The sequence below is a fragment of the Miniopterus schreibersii genome, assembly GCF_964146895.1.
Source record: "Miniopterus schreibersii genome assembly, chromosome: 3".
Classification (NCBI taxonomy): domain Eukaryota; kingdom Metazoa; phylum Chordata; class Mammalia; order Chiroptera; family Miniopteridae; genus Miniopterus; species Miniopterus schreibersii.
Genome location: NC_138103.1, coordinates 10,714,443 through 10,729,124, shown reverse-complemented (window position 1 = coordinate 10,729,124; position 14,682 = coordinate 10,714,443). Strand labels below are relative to the sequence as shown.

Sequence of the window (14,682 nt, the reverse complement as noted above, 5' to 3'; positions counted from 1 at the left end):
GCCACAGCGCAATTCCCACTCTGGGCCTGTCCCCTAGGTGAGTACAATTTGACCCTGCTTGTGTCCAACGCCTTCGAGAACTTGACGCAGCTGGTGCCTGTGAGTGTGCGCGCCATTCTACCTGCCGTGGCTGTGGCTGTGGGTAGCCCTGTCCTGGTGACTGGCCAGCCTGTCACCTTCTCCCCGCACCCACTGCCCTCACCTGGGAGCATCCTATACACGTGGGACTTTGGGGATGGCTCCCCAACTGTGACTTATCACCAGCCAGTGGTCAACCACGTATACACCTTGAGGGGCATGTACCACATCTGCCTGGAGGTCAACAACACAGTGAGTAGCACGGTGGCATGCACTGATGTCCGTGTGTTTGAGGAGCTCCGTGGCCTGAGTGTGAGCCTGAGTTCAGCTGTGGAGCAGGGCACGCCTGTGGTGGTCAGTGCTGCGCTGGAGTCAGGTGACAATATCACGTGGACTTTTGATATGGGGGATGGTACAGTGCTCACGGGCCCTGAGGCTGTAGTAGAGCACGTGTACTTGCAGGCTCGGAACTACACGGTGACCGTGGACGTGTCTAGCCCAGCCGGCCACCTAGCCCAGAGCCTGCCAGTACAGGTGTTTGTCCTGGAGGTGTTGTGGATTGACCCTGTGGCCTGCATACCAGTGCAACCGCAGGCCCAGCTCACGGCCCACGTCACTGGGGATCCTGCCCACTATGTCTTCGACTGGACCTTTGGGGATGGCTCATCCAACACTACCATCTGGGGGGACCCAACTGTGATTCACAACTTCACGCAGAGTGGCACGTTTCCCCTGGTGCTCATCTTGTCAAGCCGTGTGAACAAAGCACATTACTTCACCAGTGTGTGTGTGGAGCCCGAGGTGGGCAATGTCACCTTGCTTCCTGAGAGGCAGTTTGTGCGGCTTGGAGATGAGGCCCAGCTGGTGGCCCACGCCTGGCCGCCGTTCCTCTACCGCTATACCTGGGACTTTGGCACTGAGGATGCACCCTGCATTGGGGCCCCTGAGGCCACATTCACCTATTGGGATGTAGGCTCGTACATGGTGACAGTCACCGTGTCCAACAACATCTCGGCTGCCAACGACTCAGCGCTCGTGGAGGTGCAGGAGCCTGTGGAGCTCACAGGCATCAGGGTCAATGGATCCCGTGTGCTGGAGCTGCAGCAGCCCTACCTATTCTCCACCGTGGGCCGTGGGCGCCCTGCCACCTACTTATGGGAGCTGGGGGACGGTGGACAGCTTGAGGGCCCTTCGGTCACCCACATCTACACTAGCACAGGCCACTTCACCATCAGGGTGGATGGCTGGAACGAGGTGAGCCGCAGTGAGGCCTGGCTGAATGTCTCGGTTCAGCGGCGTGTGCAGGGGCTCAGTGTCAATGCTAGCCGCACAGTGGTGCCCCTGAATGGGAGTGTGAGCTTCAGCACCTCGCTGGAGGCAGGCAGTGATGTGCGCTACTCTTGGGTGCTCTGTGACCGTTGCACACCCATTCCTGGGGGCCCCACTATCTCCTATACTTTTCGCTCTGTGGGCACCTTCAACATCATTGTCACAGCCGAGAATGAGGTGAGCGCTTCCCAGGATAGCATCTTTGTCTACGTCCTGCAGCGCATTGAAGGGCTGCAGGTGGCTGGTGGTGGTGGTGGCTGCTGCTTCCCTACCAACAGCACGCTTCAGCTACAGGCTGTGGTCAGAGATGGTACTAACATCTCCTATGGCTGGACTGCCCAGAGGGATGGTGGCACAGCCCTGGTTGCCAGCGGCAAAACCTTCTCACTCACTGTGCTAGAGGCTGGCACCTACCATGTCCAGCTGCGGGCCACAAACATGCTGGGCAGTGCCTTGGCCAACCGCACCGTGGACTTCGTGGAGCCCATAGGGTGGCTGTCTGTAGCTGCCTCCCCGAACCCGGCCTCTGTCAACGTGAGTGTCACCCTCTTTGCTGAACTGGCTGGCGGCAGCAGTGTCATTTACACCTGGTCCCTGGAGGAAGGGCTGAGCTGGGAGACCCCAGAGCCATCCACGACCCACACCTTTCCCACCCCTGGCCTATACCTGGTTACAGTCACGGCTAAGAACCAGCTGGGCTCGGCCAACACCACCATTGAATTGGCTGTGCAAGTGCCTGTGAGTGACCTCAGCATCAGGGCCGGTGAGCTGGATGGAAGCTTTGTGGTGACCGGCTCCTCTGTGCCCTTCTGGGGGCATTTGGCTTCAGGCACCAATGTCAGCTGGTGCTGGGCTGTTCCTGGTGGCAGCAGGCATGGCCAGCATGTCACTGTGGTCTTCCCTGATGCTGGCACCTTCTCTGTTCAGCTCAATGCCTCCAACGCAGTCAGCTGGGTTGTAGCAACACACAGCCTCACGGTGGAGGAGCCTGTTGTGGGCCTGGTACTGTGGGCCAGCAGCAAGGTGGTGGAGCCTGGGCAGCTGGTCCACTTTCAGATCCTGCTAGCTGCTGGTTCAGCCGTCAGCTTCCACTTGCAGATCGGTGGGGCTGGCCTCGAGGCACTCCCAGGGCCTCGCTTTTCCCGCAGCTTCCCCAGGGTTGGGGACTACACAGTGAGCATCCAGGCTGAGAACCATGTGAGCCGGGCGCAGGCACAGGCACGCATCCTGGTACTGGAGGCTGTGGGTGGGCTCCAGGTGCCCAACTGCTGCGAAGCAGGCATCGCCACAGGCACTGAGAGGAACTTCACGGCCCGGGTGCAGCGGGGGTCTCGTGTTGCCTACGCGTGGTACTTTTCCTTACAGAAGGTTCAGGGGGACTCGCTGGTCATCCTGTCAGGCCGCGACGTCACCTACACCCCCGTGGCTGCGGGACTGCTGGAAATCCACGTGCGTGCCTTTAACGAGCTGGGCGGTGTGAACCATACTCTTGTGGTTGAGGTCCAGGATGTCATCCAGCACGTGGTACTGCGCAGCAGCCGCTGCTTTACCAACCGCTCAGCCCGGTTTGAGGCTGCCACGAGCCCCAGCCCCCGGCGCGTGGCCTACCACTGGGACTTTGGGGACGGGGGCCCAGCAGAGGACACGGAGGATCCCTGGGCTGACCACTCCTACCTGCAGCCTGGGGACTACCACGTGGAGGTGAATGCCTCCAACCTTGTGAGCTTCTTTGTGGCGCAGGCCACAGTTACTGTCCACGTGCTGGCCTGCAGGGAGCCCAAGGTGGATGTGGCCCTGCCCCCACAGGTGCTGATGCGACGCTCCCAGCGCAACTATCTGGAGGCCCATGTTGATCTGCGCGATTGTGTCACCTACCAGACTGAGTATCGCTGGGAGGTGTACCGCGCCACCAGCTGTCAGCGGCCTGGGCGCACAGCCCGTGTCCCGCTGCCTGGGGTGGATGTGAGCCGGCCCCAGCTGGTGGTGCCTCGCCTGGTGCTGCCCGTGGGCCACTACTGCTTTGTGTTTGTGGTATCATTTGGGGACACACCCTTGTCACAGAGCATCCAGGCCAACGTGACAGTGACCCCTGAGCGCCTAGTACCCATTGTTGAGGGTGGCTCATACCGTGTGTGGTCAGACATGCAGGATCTTGTGCTGGATGGGAGCAAGTCCTACGACCCCAACCTGGAGGATGGCGACCAGACACCACTCAGCTTCCACTGGGCCTGTGTGGCCTCAACACAGGTCAGCTGCACGGCAGGGCCCGGGAAGGGGCACCCTTCCAGCCCCCCTCAGGTGTTTGTACTGATGAGCCCAGCACAGGGAGGGGGTTCATCCACTGGCATAGTCCTGATGGGCTTGATCCCAGCATGGGGAGAGGTGTCCCCAGCTGTCCTCTGGGTCAGGCTCTGCTTTGAGGTGGGTCCAGGGTCTCACTACCCCTGTTTTTGGCCACAGAGTGAGACTGGCGGGTGTGTGCTAAACTTCGGGCCCCGAGGAAACAGCATAGTCACCATCCCTCGGGAGCGCCTGCAAGCGGGCGTGGAGTACACCTTTAACCTGACGGTGTGGAAGGCTGGCCGGAAGGAGGAGGCCACCAACCAGACGGTGGGTGCCACCTGCCATTGACCTAGCCCAGGAAAGTGGGGCCATAGGCCTGCAGTGGGTCAGTGCTGCCAGGAAGGGCTGAGTGCATAGGGCTGCCTCCTACAGATAGCGCAAAACACTGTTTTTAAAGGTTTTCTATGTTTTAGCACTTCTAGAGGCTATTGGTTCTCCTGTAAGTTACAATTTTATTTTTTTTTTGGTTAATCCTCACCTGAGGATATTTTTTCCAGTGATTTTTAGGGAGAGTGGAAGGGAGGAAGGGGAGAGAGAGAAACATTGATGTGAGACAGACATCGATTGGTTGCCTCCCACACGCGCCCCGACCAGGACTGGGGATCGAACCTGCACCCCGGGTACATGCCCTTGACTGGGAATTGAACCTGTGAGCCTTCGGTGTGTAGGCCAATGCTCTAACCACTGAACCACACAGGCCAGGGCTGAGTTACTACTTTTGATACAAATTCTATTTAACAAGACATCCTGCTTCAGCATTACTTCCTTCCAAATGGGGTATGCTGTGCTCCAAACCTTAGAGAACCTGCATAGGTCCTTGTGATTTGTGATAAACTGTCTAACAGCGCAAGGTGAACAGTAAGGAAACACATGTCCCTGAGAGTGGCTGTCTTAGTTTCCTAACAGAGAGGGCCTGGTCTTCCCTCTCTATGGGCATGTGCTCTGCTCCCCTCCCCTGGACTGGCCAGGCAGGTGAGGACCACTGTGCAGTGACCCCATGTCAGCCATTCCAGCTGCTATTGGGTGGGGCCTACTGTACCTGATGGGAGCAGGTGTACCAGGCTTTGCTGGTGCCTGGGATGGGATGTCTGTCCCCAGTGTCAAGCCTCTCCTGAATGGCCTGCCTCGGGAGTGTCTGGGGAGGTTGTAGCTCGGAGCAGGGTTCAGCCCACCTGGGCTGTCTGAGACAGACCTTACCTTCCAGCCCAGGACAGCAGGATCCTCAGAAGGGGCTGTGTAGAACACAGCTGTCCTCATTCCTTGTGTGCATTGATATGTGAGCACATATCAAGTGCCTCCTGTGTGCCAGGCCCAAGATGGGCACTAGATGTTGCAGAAAATAAGCTTAACATGGTATCTGCTCCTGTAGATGATCCCTGCCCCCAGATTGGGAGACACAAAATCTGATGAATGCACTGGGTGAGGGCGAAGCTCACTGTCCTTTGGGAACTTGGACTTTGGGCTGAGTAGTTGGCAGGGCCTAGAGGGGAGCTTTCCCATCTGGGGCAACAGCATGTGCAGAGGAATAGGCCCGTCTCCTGGACCAGTCACCCAATTGCCCTGGGCAGACTTGGGGTCTGGGCCTCAGAAGCAGAGGCCCTATCTCGGGGCATGGCCTCACTGTAATCACACCCCATCCCCAGGTGCTGATCCGGCGTGGCCAGGTGCCCATAGTGTCCTTGGAGTGCATGTCCTGCAAGGCGCAGGGGGTGTATGCAGTGAGCCGTAGCTCCTACGTGTACTTGGAGGGCCGCTGTGACAACTGCAGTGAGGGCTCCAAGCGAGGGGTGAGCTGGGTGCACCTGGGATGAGGGCAGGGCAGGGTGTAGGGTCAGGGCTTGAGTGGGGACATGTCCAAGCCCCGGAGGTGACAGCAGCACCAATCTGGTCCCTGAGTACCCATCTGCGCCCCACAGGTTTGGGCTGCTCGCACCTTCAGCAACAAGACGCTGGTGCTGGATGAGACAACCACATCCACAGGCAGCGCCGGCATGCGGTTGGTGGTGCGGCGCGGTGTGCTGCAGGATGGCGAGGGCTACACGTTCACACTCACGGTGCTGGGCCGCTCGGGCGAGGAGGAGGGCTGCGCCTCCATCCACCTCTCCCCCAACCGCCCTCCGCTGGGGGGTTCCTGCCGCCTCTTCCCACTGGACAGCGTGTATGCTCTCACCACCAAGGTGCACTTCAAATGCACGGGTGAGTGCAGCCGGGTCGGGGAGGCAGGAGGCCACGGGGATGCCCGTGTTGGGGCCTGCATGGAGCAGCTGAGGTGACTTTTGTGGCCCACAGGTTGGCAGGATGCAGAGGATGCGGGTGCCCCGCTAGTGTACGCTCTGCTACTGCAGCGCTGTCGCCAGGGCCACTGCGAGGAGTTCTGTGTCTACAAGGGCAGTCTCTCCACGTATGGGGCTGTGCTGCCGCCTGGCTTCGCACCCCACTTTGAGGTGGGCCTGGCTGTCCTGGTGCAGGACCAGCTGGGTGCTGCTGTGGTCGCCCTCAACAGGTGAGCAGGTCCCCTGGGAGCAGGACCTGGGGGATGGGAGCAGGAGCTGCTGCCTGTTCACCCATGACCTCTGTGCACAGGTCTCTGGCCATCATCATGCCAGAGCCCCCAGGTGACCCCCTGGTCAGCCCCCCAGACCTCACCACATGGCTGCACAGCCTCACGGAGACCATGCTGCCCGGGCTGCTGAGACAGGCTGACCCCCAGCACGTCATCGAGTACTCACTGGCCCTCATCACCGTGCTCAACGAGGTCAGTTCTGGGGATGGGAGGCGCAGGGAACCTGCCCTCAGTGGGTGCGCACTGGCCCAGAGCAATATTTCTGACTGGATCCTCACATTCTTACAAAGGCCTTGTCCCTTGCTCCTGACAGACAAAATCCCTAACCTCCTTGAAATGACCTCCTCTCAGCAGACCCTTTCCATGAGTCCTCCCCAGTGCCAGATTTTTTCTGCCTTGCTCTCCCTGTGCCCCAGAACCTTTTGCCCTTGAAGAATCCCTGCCCACATTATGCAGCACCTGAGACTGTCTGCACTGTGCCCACTTGCGTTGCTGGTGGGGCTACCTCATGCCCACTGACGGCTGCCTTGTGCCCACCACCCACAGAATGAGCAGGCCCTGGCCATGGTGGCAGAGCCAGACTTCAGGTGGCAGCTGCAAGCCCAGATACGCAAGAATATCACAGAGACCCTGGTTTCCCTGAGGGTCAACACTGTGGACGACATCCAGCAGATCGCAGCGGTGCTGGCCCAGTGCATGGTAGGAGGGGACCCAGACTCTTCGGCAGCCCTGAGCTTCCCTACCCTGAGAGTCTGGCTGGCCATGTGCCCTTCCTGGGGGAGCCCATCATGAGCCATAGGTGCCCCCAGGATGACCCTGCAGGGTGGCCCAGGGCATAAGGAACAGCACCGGTATGGGGAGGGCTTACATGAAGAGGCCATCCTGTGCCCTTTCCCTCTAACCTGTGGTCACACCTGACCTGTTTCTCCAGCCCCGAGAGACTGCCTACCACCTCACCTAGGAACCGGCAACTGCTGGGCTGGACAACATCTTGATGGGGGTGGGGGGCACTATACCCAGGGTGGCAGGGGATTGCTACAGAGGCCTCAGCAGAGGAGAAAGAAGCAAAGAGCCCTGTCTCCCACGTGGCATCTGTGGTTATGTGACTGGGGGTGGCCAGTAGGGCCATGTTATCTTGGACTTTGTTCCCTACAGGTAGAGAAGAGCCCCAGAAAGGCTCTCAGCAGGGAGGCACGTGGGGGAAGCTATGTTTGGGGTGGTTAATAGAGACCCGATGGAAACAGGGAGGCCATGGTCATGGAGGCTGTCCTAGAATCACGGTGAATGTGATGGTAGCTCCCGGGGCTTAAGAGGGAGCTACCGGGCTAGAGCGGGGCCAGACATTTTCTGGGTTCCCTGCAGATGTCCAGCAGGGAGCCTGTGTGCCGCTCATGCCTGAAGAAGACGCTGCACAAGCTAGAGGCCATGATGCGCGTCCTGCAGGCCGAGACCACTGCGGGCACCGGGACACCCACCGCCATTGCCGACAGCATCCTCAACATCACAGGTGTGGGCTGGGGCCGGGGCCACATGGTGCTCCCCCAACCTCCTCCAATCTTCCTGCCCACCTACTGCGTCTCCATTTCTCTCCCCCCAACCCCCACCTCTCTTCCCAACCTCTCCTCCCTGTCTCCCCCCATCCACAGGTGACCTCATTCACCTGTCCAACTCAAACATGGAGGACCTGCAGCCCTCAAAGCTGGGGGCTGAGTCACCTTCACTGATGGTGGCATCCAGGGCCTATCACCTGTCGTCGGCCCTCATGAGCATCCTCATGCGCTCCCGAGTGCTCAATGAGGAGCCCCTGACCCTGGCGGGTGAGGAAATCGTGGCACAGGGCAAGCGCTCAGACCCACTGAGCCTTCTGTGCCAGGGCAACGCCTCGGGCCCCGGCTGCCACTTCTCCATCCCTGCTGCCTTCAGCGGGGCCCTGTCCAACCTCAGTGACGTGGTGCAACTCATATTCCTTGTTGACTCCAACCCCTTTCCCTTTGGCTACATAAGCAACTACACCGTCTCCACCAAGGTGGCGTCGATGGCCTTCCAGACACAGGCTGGCACCCAGATTCCCATTGGGCAGCTGGCCTCGGAGCGCGCCATCACTGTGAAGGTGCCCAACAGCTCTGACCAGGCTGCCCGGGTTCGTTGCATCCCTGCTGATTCCACCATCGTCCCTCCCCGGGCCTCGGTCAGTGCTGTGGTCACCCCTGACCACAGAAAACCTGAGGCTGGGCTTCACCTACAGCTCACCTACACAGTGCTGAACGGTGGGTACCGTGGGCTGGGCAGTGGGCTGGGGGGAATCGGAGAGGAGCAGGAGCTGTTCCCAGCATGGAGGTTCCTCCAACCCCTGCAGCAGGGAGTGTTCAAGGGCTCTCAGAAGTATCCCCCAGGTGGGTGGTTGTCTGAACCTGCACATGCCGCCCCCAGAGCACTACCTGTCCGAGGAGCCTGAGCCCTACTTGGCTGTCTACCTGCACTCAGCACCCTGGCCCAACGAGCACAACTGCTCAGCCAGCAGGAAGATCAGCCTGGAGGTGCTGGCGGGCGAGGACCACAGGCCCTACACCTTTTTCATCGCCCCCGGGTGAGGACCTGGGAATAGCCTGCATGCTGGGTCACTGGGTCAGACAAACCAGACCAGGACTTGTTGGCATGGGTGGGGCTAGTCTCTGAGGGCAAGCTGGACATGATCAGATTCGTATGTGCCACGGTCAAGGTCACGAGGGCTCCCTGTGGGAGCAGGTGCGCAGCAGAGATCGGGGAATGGCCAGGCCCGGCCACGAGTGGTGAGCATAGCTGTAGCTGAGAATGCTGCCCTGACCTGAGACCAGGGGCTGGGCAAGGTGTGGCTGTGACACTACCTCCTGCTTCTAGGACCAGAGACCTGGGCTCAAGTTACTACTTGAACCTGACCAGCCACTTCCACTGGTCTGCTCTGGAGGTGTCTGTGGGCCTGTACACGTCCCTGTGCCAGTACTTCAGTGAGCAGGAGATGGTGTGGCGCACGGAGGGGCTGGTGCCCCTGGAGGAGACCTCACCCAGCCAAGCTGTCTGCCTCACGCGCCACCTCACTGCCTTTGGAGCCAGCCTCTTCGTGCCCCCCAGCCATGTCCTCTTCATCTTCCCGGTGAGTGCTGCCCCGTTCCTGTGTGGCGTGGAGACCCTGGCTCCATCTGGGACAGCGAGTGAGGGCTGTGCTTTCTGGGCCTGATGGCTTTGTCTCCCCAGGAGCCGGCCTTGGGAGTGAACTACATCGTCCTGCTGACGTGTGCTGTGTGCCTGGTGACCTACATGGTGATGGCTGTGATCCTGCGCAAGCTGGACCAGCTCGACATCAGCCGGGTCCGCGCCATCCCTTTCTGTGGGAAGGGGGGCCGCTTCAAGTACGAGATCCTAGTCAAGACTGGCTGGGGCCGAGGCTCAGGTGAGGAAGGGTCCCTTGGCTGGGCTCCCAGGCAGCTCTGCTTTGCTCTGTCTGGCCACCTTCCCTGATAGTGATCATTATAACAGGTGACATAAAACAAGGGTCACTTTACCAAATGCTGTGTCATCTGTGGACAGGTTGTCATCCTTCCTGAGAATGAAAATGTTCCCTGCATGAGGCTCAATGGGGGAAATTATGATTATTATTTTTGTTATTATTAATCCTCACCTGAGGATATTTTTTCCATTGATTTTTTTTTTTAGAGAGAGTGAGGGGGAGAGAGAAACACATTGATTGGTTGTTGGCTCCCGTCCCTGCCCCGACTGAGCCCAGGGAACGAACCTGCAACCCCGGTACGTGCCCTTGACTGGGAACTGAACCTGTGACCCTTTGGTGTGGGGGCCAACACTCTAACCACTAAGCCATGCCGGCCGGGGGTGGAAATGATTATTAAATGATAATAAATCACTGTGAAAATAATAAAGATTGTTTCCAAGATGTCAAAAAACATTAGTTATAAACGTGTAGTTAGTACAGTGTAACCTGAAACAGTACAGTGTACTTAAAATATTAGATACACTGGGAATTAAAGTGTTTTATTTCTTTGTGAAAAACTTATCAATCATAGTCTGAACAGTGTTCTCGTGTAACTCACAATATGGAGTGAACATCTTTTCTGTGCCTTGGTGAATTGTCATATTCTAACATTTCTCGTTTTTACTCTTCATGTCATGAAATACCTTGGCGAGGTTTTTTTTAAATATATCTTTATTGATTTCAGAGAGAAGAAAAGAGGGGGAGAGAGATAGAAACATCAATGATGAGAGAGTCGTTGATCGGCTGCCTAGCCCGCAACCCGGGCATGTGCCTCCACCGGGAATCGATCCCCGATCTCCTGGATCCTAGGCCAATGCTCAACCGCTGAGCCACGCCCGGCCGGGCATTGGAGAGTTCTTTGAATAGGAAGTTTTGGCCCCCATCAATTGCTCTGTGATGTCATTATCTGTTTTGTCACAGCCACTGTCCTTATTTATGCTGGCAAATTTGTCACTGATGGCCTTTCTAGAGTAGTTCATTTACCTTTGATTCAGAATCCATATCCAGCATTACCAGTTTTCATTTCTTTGCTGTATTTTCATCTTTGCTGGCCAGTCCCCTCTTTCCATGACCCATTCTTGTAAAACACCATGTGACTTTATCTTTGGGAGACAAGGAGGCAGCACCATTACACACCCGGTCTGTGGGAACTGAAGGGTGCGCGGTGACCTGTCATCAGCAGGCTTTGGAAGCAGTGACGGGATTGGCCACTGATCAGGCTGTGCATCCCTTATTTACACAGCGGACTGAAGAACTAGCAGCCAAGTTTATATTTTACATGGTTACAGTTAAAACCATCATGACTAACATATGAATCATGTCGCTGGGGGCTGGGCGTATCGGACAAATTAGGTAGGTGATATCTGTGCTCCTAACAGCTGCGCAGAGAGACGGCTGCCTGTACTTAAATGAGGAAAGACAGGACAAAAATTGCTGGGGTCGCCCTGGCCAGTTTGGCTCAGTGGTTAGAGCGTCGGGCCACAGACTGAAGGGTCCTGGGTTCGATTCTGGCCAAGGGCACGTACCTCGGTTACAGGCTCGATCCCCTGCCCCAGTTGGGGCATGTGCAGGAGGCAGCCAATCGATGTGTCTGTCTCACATTGATGATTCCCTCTCTTTCCCACTCTCTGAAAACAATTGGAAAAATATCCTCCGGTAAGGATAAAAAAAAAAATTTGCTGGGGTCACATGTCTAGTGGGCAGCAAACCCAGTCATGCTGCCTCTCCTGTCCTCCAGGTACCACGGCACATGTGGGCATCATGCTGTACGGGGCAGACAGCCGGAGTGGCCACCGGCACCTGGATGGAGACAGAGCCTTTCACCGCAATAGTTTGGACATCTTCCAGATAGCCACCCCCCACAGCCTGGGCAGTGTGTGGAAGATCCGAGTGTGGCACGACAACAAAGGTCTGGGTGGACTCCTGCCCTTGCCCCTCCTTCCTGCCGGACTGGCGCCCTGCAAGCCTGACCCAGTTCCCGCCCCTCTGCAGGGCTCAGCCCCTCCTGGTTCCTGCAGCACGTCATTGTCAGGGACCTGCAGACTGCCCGCAGCACTTTCTTCTTGGTCAACGACTGGCTGTCGGTGGAGACTGAGGCTAACGGGGGCCTGGTGGAGAAGGAGGTGCTGGCAGCAAGTAAGATCCCGCTTCCCATCCCGCCCGCCCGGCTGGAAGAGGGGCCAGCACCTCTGGCCTTCTGAAACCCGACCTGTGCCCTTTGTTTAGGTGAAGTGGCCCTTCGGCGGTTCCGGCGCCTCCTGGTGGCTGAGCTCCAGCGTGGCTTTTTTGACAAGCACATCTGGCTCTCCATATGGGACCGGCCACCTCGAAGCCGCTTCACTAGAGTCCAGCGGGCCACCTGCTGTGTCCTCCTCATCTGCCTATTCCTGGGTGCCAATGCCGTGTGGTATGGGGTCGTGGGAGACACTGCCTATAGGTGGGTGCCCGTGCGGGTTCGGATGTACTCCCTATGCCCAGCTCCTCTCGTTCCCCCTCCCAGCCTAACCCAGCCAGGTCTCTTCTCTCTTGCCACGTAGCTCGGGGCCTGTGTCCAGTCTGATTCCGCTAAGTGCTGACACAATCGCCATTGGTCTGGTGTCCAGTGTGGTTGTCTACCCCGTCTACCTGGTTATCCTGTTCCTCTTCCGGATGTCCCGGAGCAAGGTGGGCTGGGGACCTCAGTGCTCTGGAGGGTAGAGCCTCATCGCCTCTGCAAAGGGCTGTACTGTCCAGTATGGCAGCTAAAGAGGGGAAATCAGCCAGGCCTTTAGCTAGAAAAAAAAAAGAAATACAGATTGTTGAAATCATGAGTGAATGTGGGGCTGTCACGACTAACAGCACAGAAATTAACAGGACTGATCAGGGAGTCCCATTAGGTAACTCAAGAACCAAACAAGTCCCTAGAAAGACAAACTACCGAAACTGACTCAAGGAGAAATAGAAAATCTGAGCACAACTGTAGCAAGTAAAGAGATTGAATTTAAAACCTCCCACAAAGAAAAGCCCACGTGGCCTCGGTGGTGATTATACCAAACAGTTATAGAAGAATCCGCAGTCCTTCCGACTCAGAAACATGCAGGAGGAGGGAGCACTCACTCACCCGCGAGGCCAGCACTGCCTGACACCGCAGCCAGACAAGGACGGCAAGAGGCGAGGGGACCACGGACTACTCTTTTTTAGGGACTTGCAGGCAAAAGTCCTCAACAAAATAGCAGCAGATCAAATCCAGTAACTCATTAGATAGGACTACATGTGACAAGAGGGATGTACCCCAGGAATCCAGTAAAGTGAGATTAGCCATATGCAGCTATTTATAGTTATATTCAAATTAATTACAATTAAATAAGATGAACACCTCAGTTCCTCAGTTGCACCAACCACATTCGAAGTGCTCCACAGCAGCATGTGGCTGGTGGCTACTGTGACAGGCAGTGCAGATATAGAATGTGTGCATCATTCTAGAACATTTTCTAGGAAAACCCTAGTCTAGACTCTGCCTGCTCAGGAGGTTGCATCCCTCCCTGAAACAGGAGCTAGAGCTGACTACCTGCCTCTCCCTGCAGGTGGCTGGGGCCCCTAACTCGACCCCCACAGGGCAGCAGGTCCTGGACATGGACAGTTACCTGGACTCGTCCGTGCTGGACAGCTCCTTCCTTACCTTCCCTGGGCTCCGTGCTGAGGTGAGCGCTCCAAAGGGACCCTGCCTGGGTTGGGTGGGTCCCACTGCCTCTGGGCAGCCCAGAGTCTGAGGCTCTATCTGTACTTCTCAACAGGCCTTTGCTGGACAAATGAAAAGTGATTTATTTCTGGATGATTCCAAAAGGTGGGGCTCCCTAGAGAAAATGTGAGCCTTGGTGTAGGTCAGCAGCATTGTGCCATGTTATGGGTGTTCGGGCTGCATGTGCTGTGTTGCATGTCCTGATTCAGTGTTGGTCGGCCCTGTGTGTTATCACACACTGTCCTGGGGAGGTGTATGCTCAGAAGCTCCGTGTATCCATGTGTTACTGGTTGTGCAGTCATGTTTCCTTGGGCTCCCCTTGCTGACCTGTGTCATCTATAGCCTGGTGTGCTGGCCATCCAGCGAAGGCACACTCAGTTGGCCAGACTTACTGAGTGACCCATCCATCATGGGCAGCACCCTGCAGCGGCTGGCACGGGGTCGGATGGGCCACATGCTGGGCCCAGAGGAGGACAGTCTCTCTCTGGTCAGCCCCTCCTCACCTGCCAAATACTTCTCAGCTTCCGGTGAGCAGGATTGGGGAGGCATCCATAAGTTCTCCCCAAGAAGGATCTAAAGCTCATGGCGGGAGGAGCCCACGGCCTCCCTAATGTCATTCTGCTTTCTTTAGATGAAGACCTGATCCGGCAGATCCTAGCTGAAGGCGTCAGCAGCCTGGCCCCCACCCAGGACACTCAAGTAGAAACGGACCTACTCACTGGCCTGTGAGTGCCCAGCTCCCAGGGGGTGGAGGCATGGGTAGGGGACCCAGGCCAAGAAGCTCTGCTTCCTGCATGGGACTGGCCTTGTTGTCAAGCGCCATGTCCCCAGTGTGTTGTTTGACCTCTGAGCACCTCATCAGTTGAAAGGATTTCATGGGGTAGGCCATGGCCCAGCAAATGTTCCCTTTAGTATAGCAGGAGTGAGAGACATTTGAGGAACAGAAAGGGTGGCTGTGATAAGGAATCATTGGCAGGTTTGTAAATGTTCCATTTTTTTCTTTTGAGACTACTGGCTTCCAACTTAGTAACAAGTCTCATTAGGAAATACCTTCTACTTTTTTGTTGTTAATCCTTACCCCAGGATATTTTTTCTGTTGCTTTTTAGAGAGAGTGGAAGGGGTGGGGG

The 14,682-nt window shown here is 57.0% G+C and overlaps 1 protein-coding gene across 1 annotated transcript in view; it reads left to right on the top strand.

Moving 5' to 3' along the window:
- Nucleotides 1–14,682, top strand: part of PKD1 (polycystin 1, transient receptor potential channel interacting) — a 46,997-nt gene that overhangs the window by 23,154 nt on the left and 9,161 nt on the right. The window contains exons 15-34 of the mRNA XM_081131555.1: nucleotides 38–3,654; nucleotides 3,868–4,017; nucleotides 5,394–5,537; nucleotides 5,667–5,946; nucleotides 6,040–6,253; nucleotides 6,334–6,505; nucleotides 6,860–7,012; nucleotides 7,676–7,820; nucleotides 7,960–8,580; nucleotides 8,744–8,900; nucleotides 9,191–9,443; nucleotides 9,545–9,740; nucleotides 11,575–11,745; nucleotides 11,829–11,972; nucleotides 12,063–12,273; nucleotides 12,374–12,500; nucleotides 13,400–13,516; nucleotides 13,610–13,659; nucleotides 13,897–14,081; nucleotides 14,186–14,279. Coding sequence (XP_080987681.1) covers nucleotides 38–3,654; nucleotides 3,868–4,017; nucleotides 5,394–5,537; nucleotides 5,667–5,946; nucleotides 6,040–6,253; nucleotides 6,334–6,505; nucleotides 6,860–7,012; nucleotides 7,676–7,820; nucleotides 7,960–8,580; nucleotides 8,744–8,900; nucleotides 9,191–9,443; nucleotides 9,545–9,740; nucleotides 11,575–11,745; nucleotides 11,829–11,972; nucleotides 12,063–12,273; nucleotides 12,374–12,500; nucleotides 13,400–13,516; nucleotides 13,610–13,659; nucleotides 13,897–14,081; nucleotides 14,186–14,279 — 7,201 coding nt within the window. The remainder of the gene's footprint in view (nucleotides 1–37; nucleotides 3,655–3,867; nucleotides 4,018–5,393; nucleotides 5,538–5,666; nucleotides 5,947–6,039; nucleotides 6,254–6,333; nucleotides 6,506–6,859; nucleotides 7,013–7,675; nucleotides 7,821–7,959; nucleotides 8,581–8,743; nucleotides 8,901–9,190; nucleotides 9,444–9,544; nucleotides 9,741–11,574; nucleotides 11,746–11,828; nucleotides 11,973–12,062; nucleotides 12,274–12,373; nucleotides 12,501–13,399; nucleotides 13,517–13,609; nucleotides 13,660–13,896; nucleotides 14,082–14,185; nucleotides 14,280–14,682) is intronic.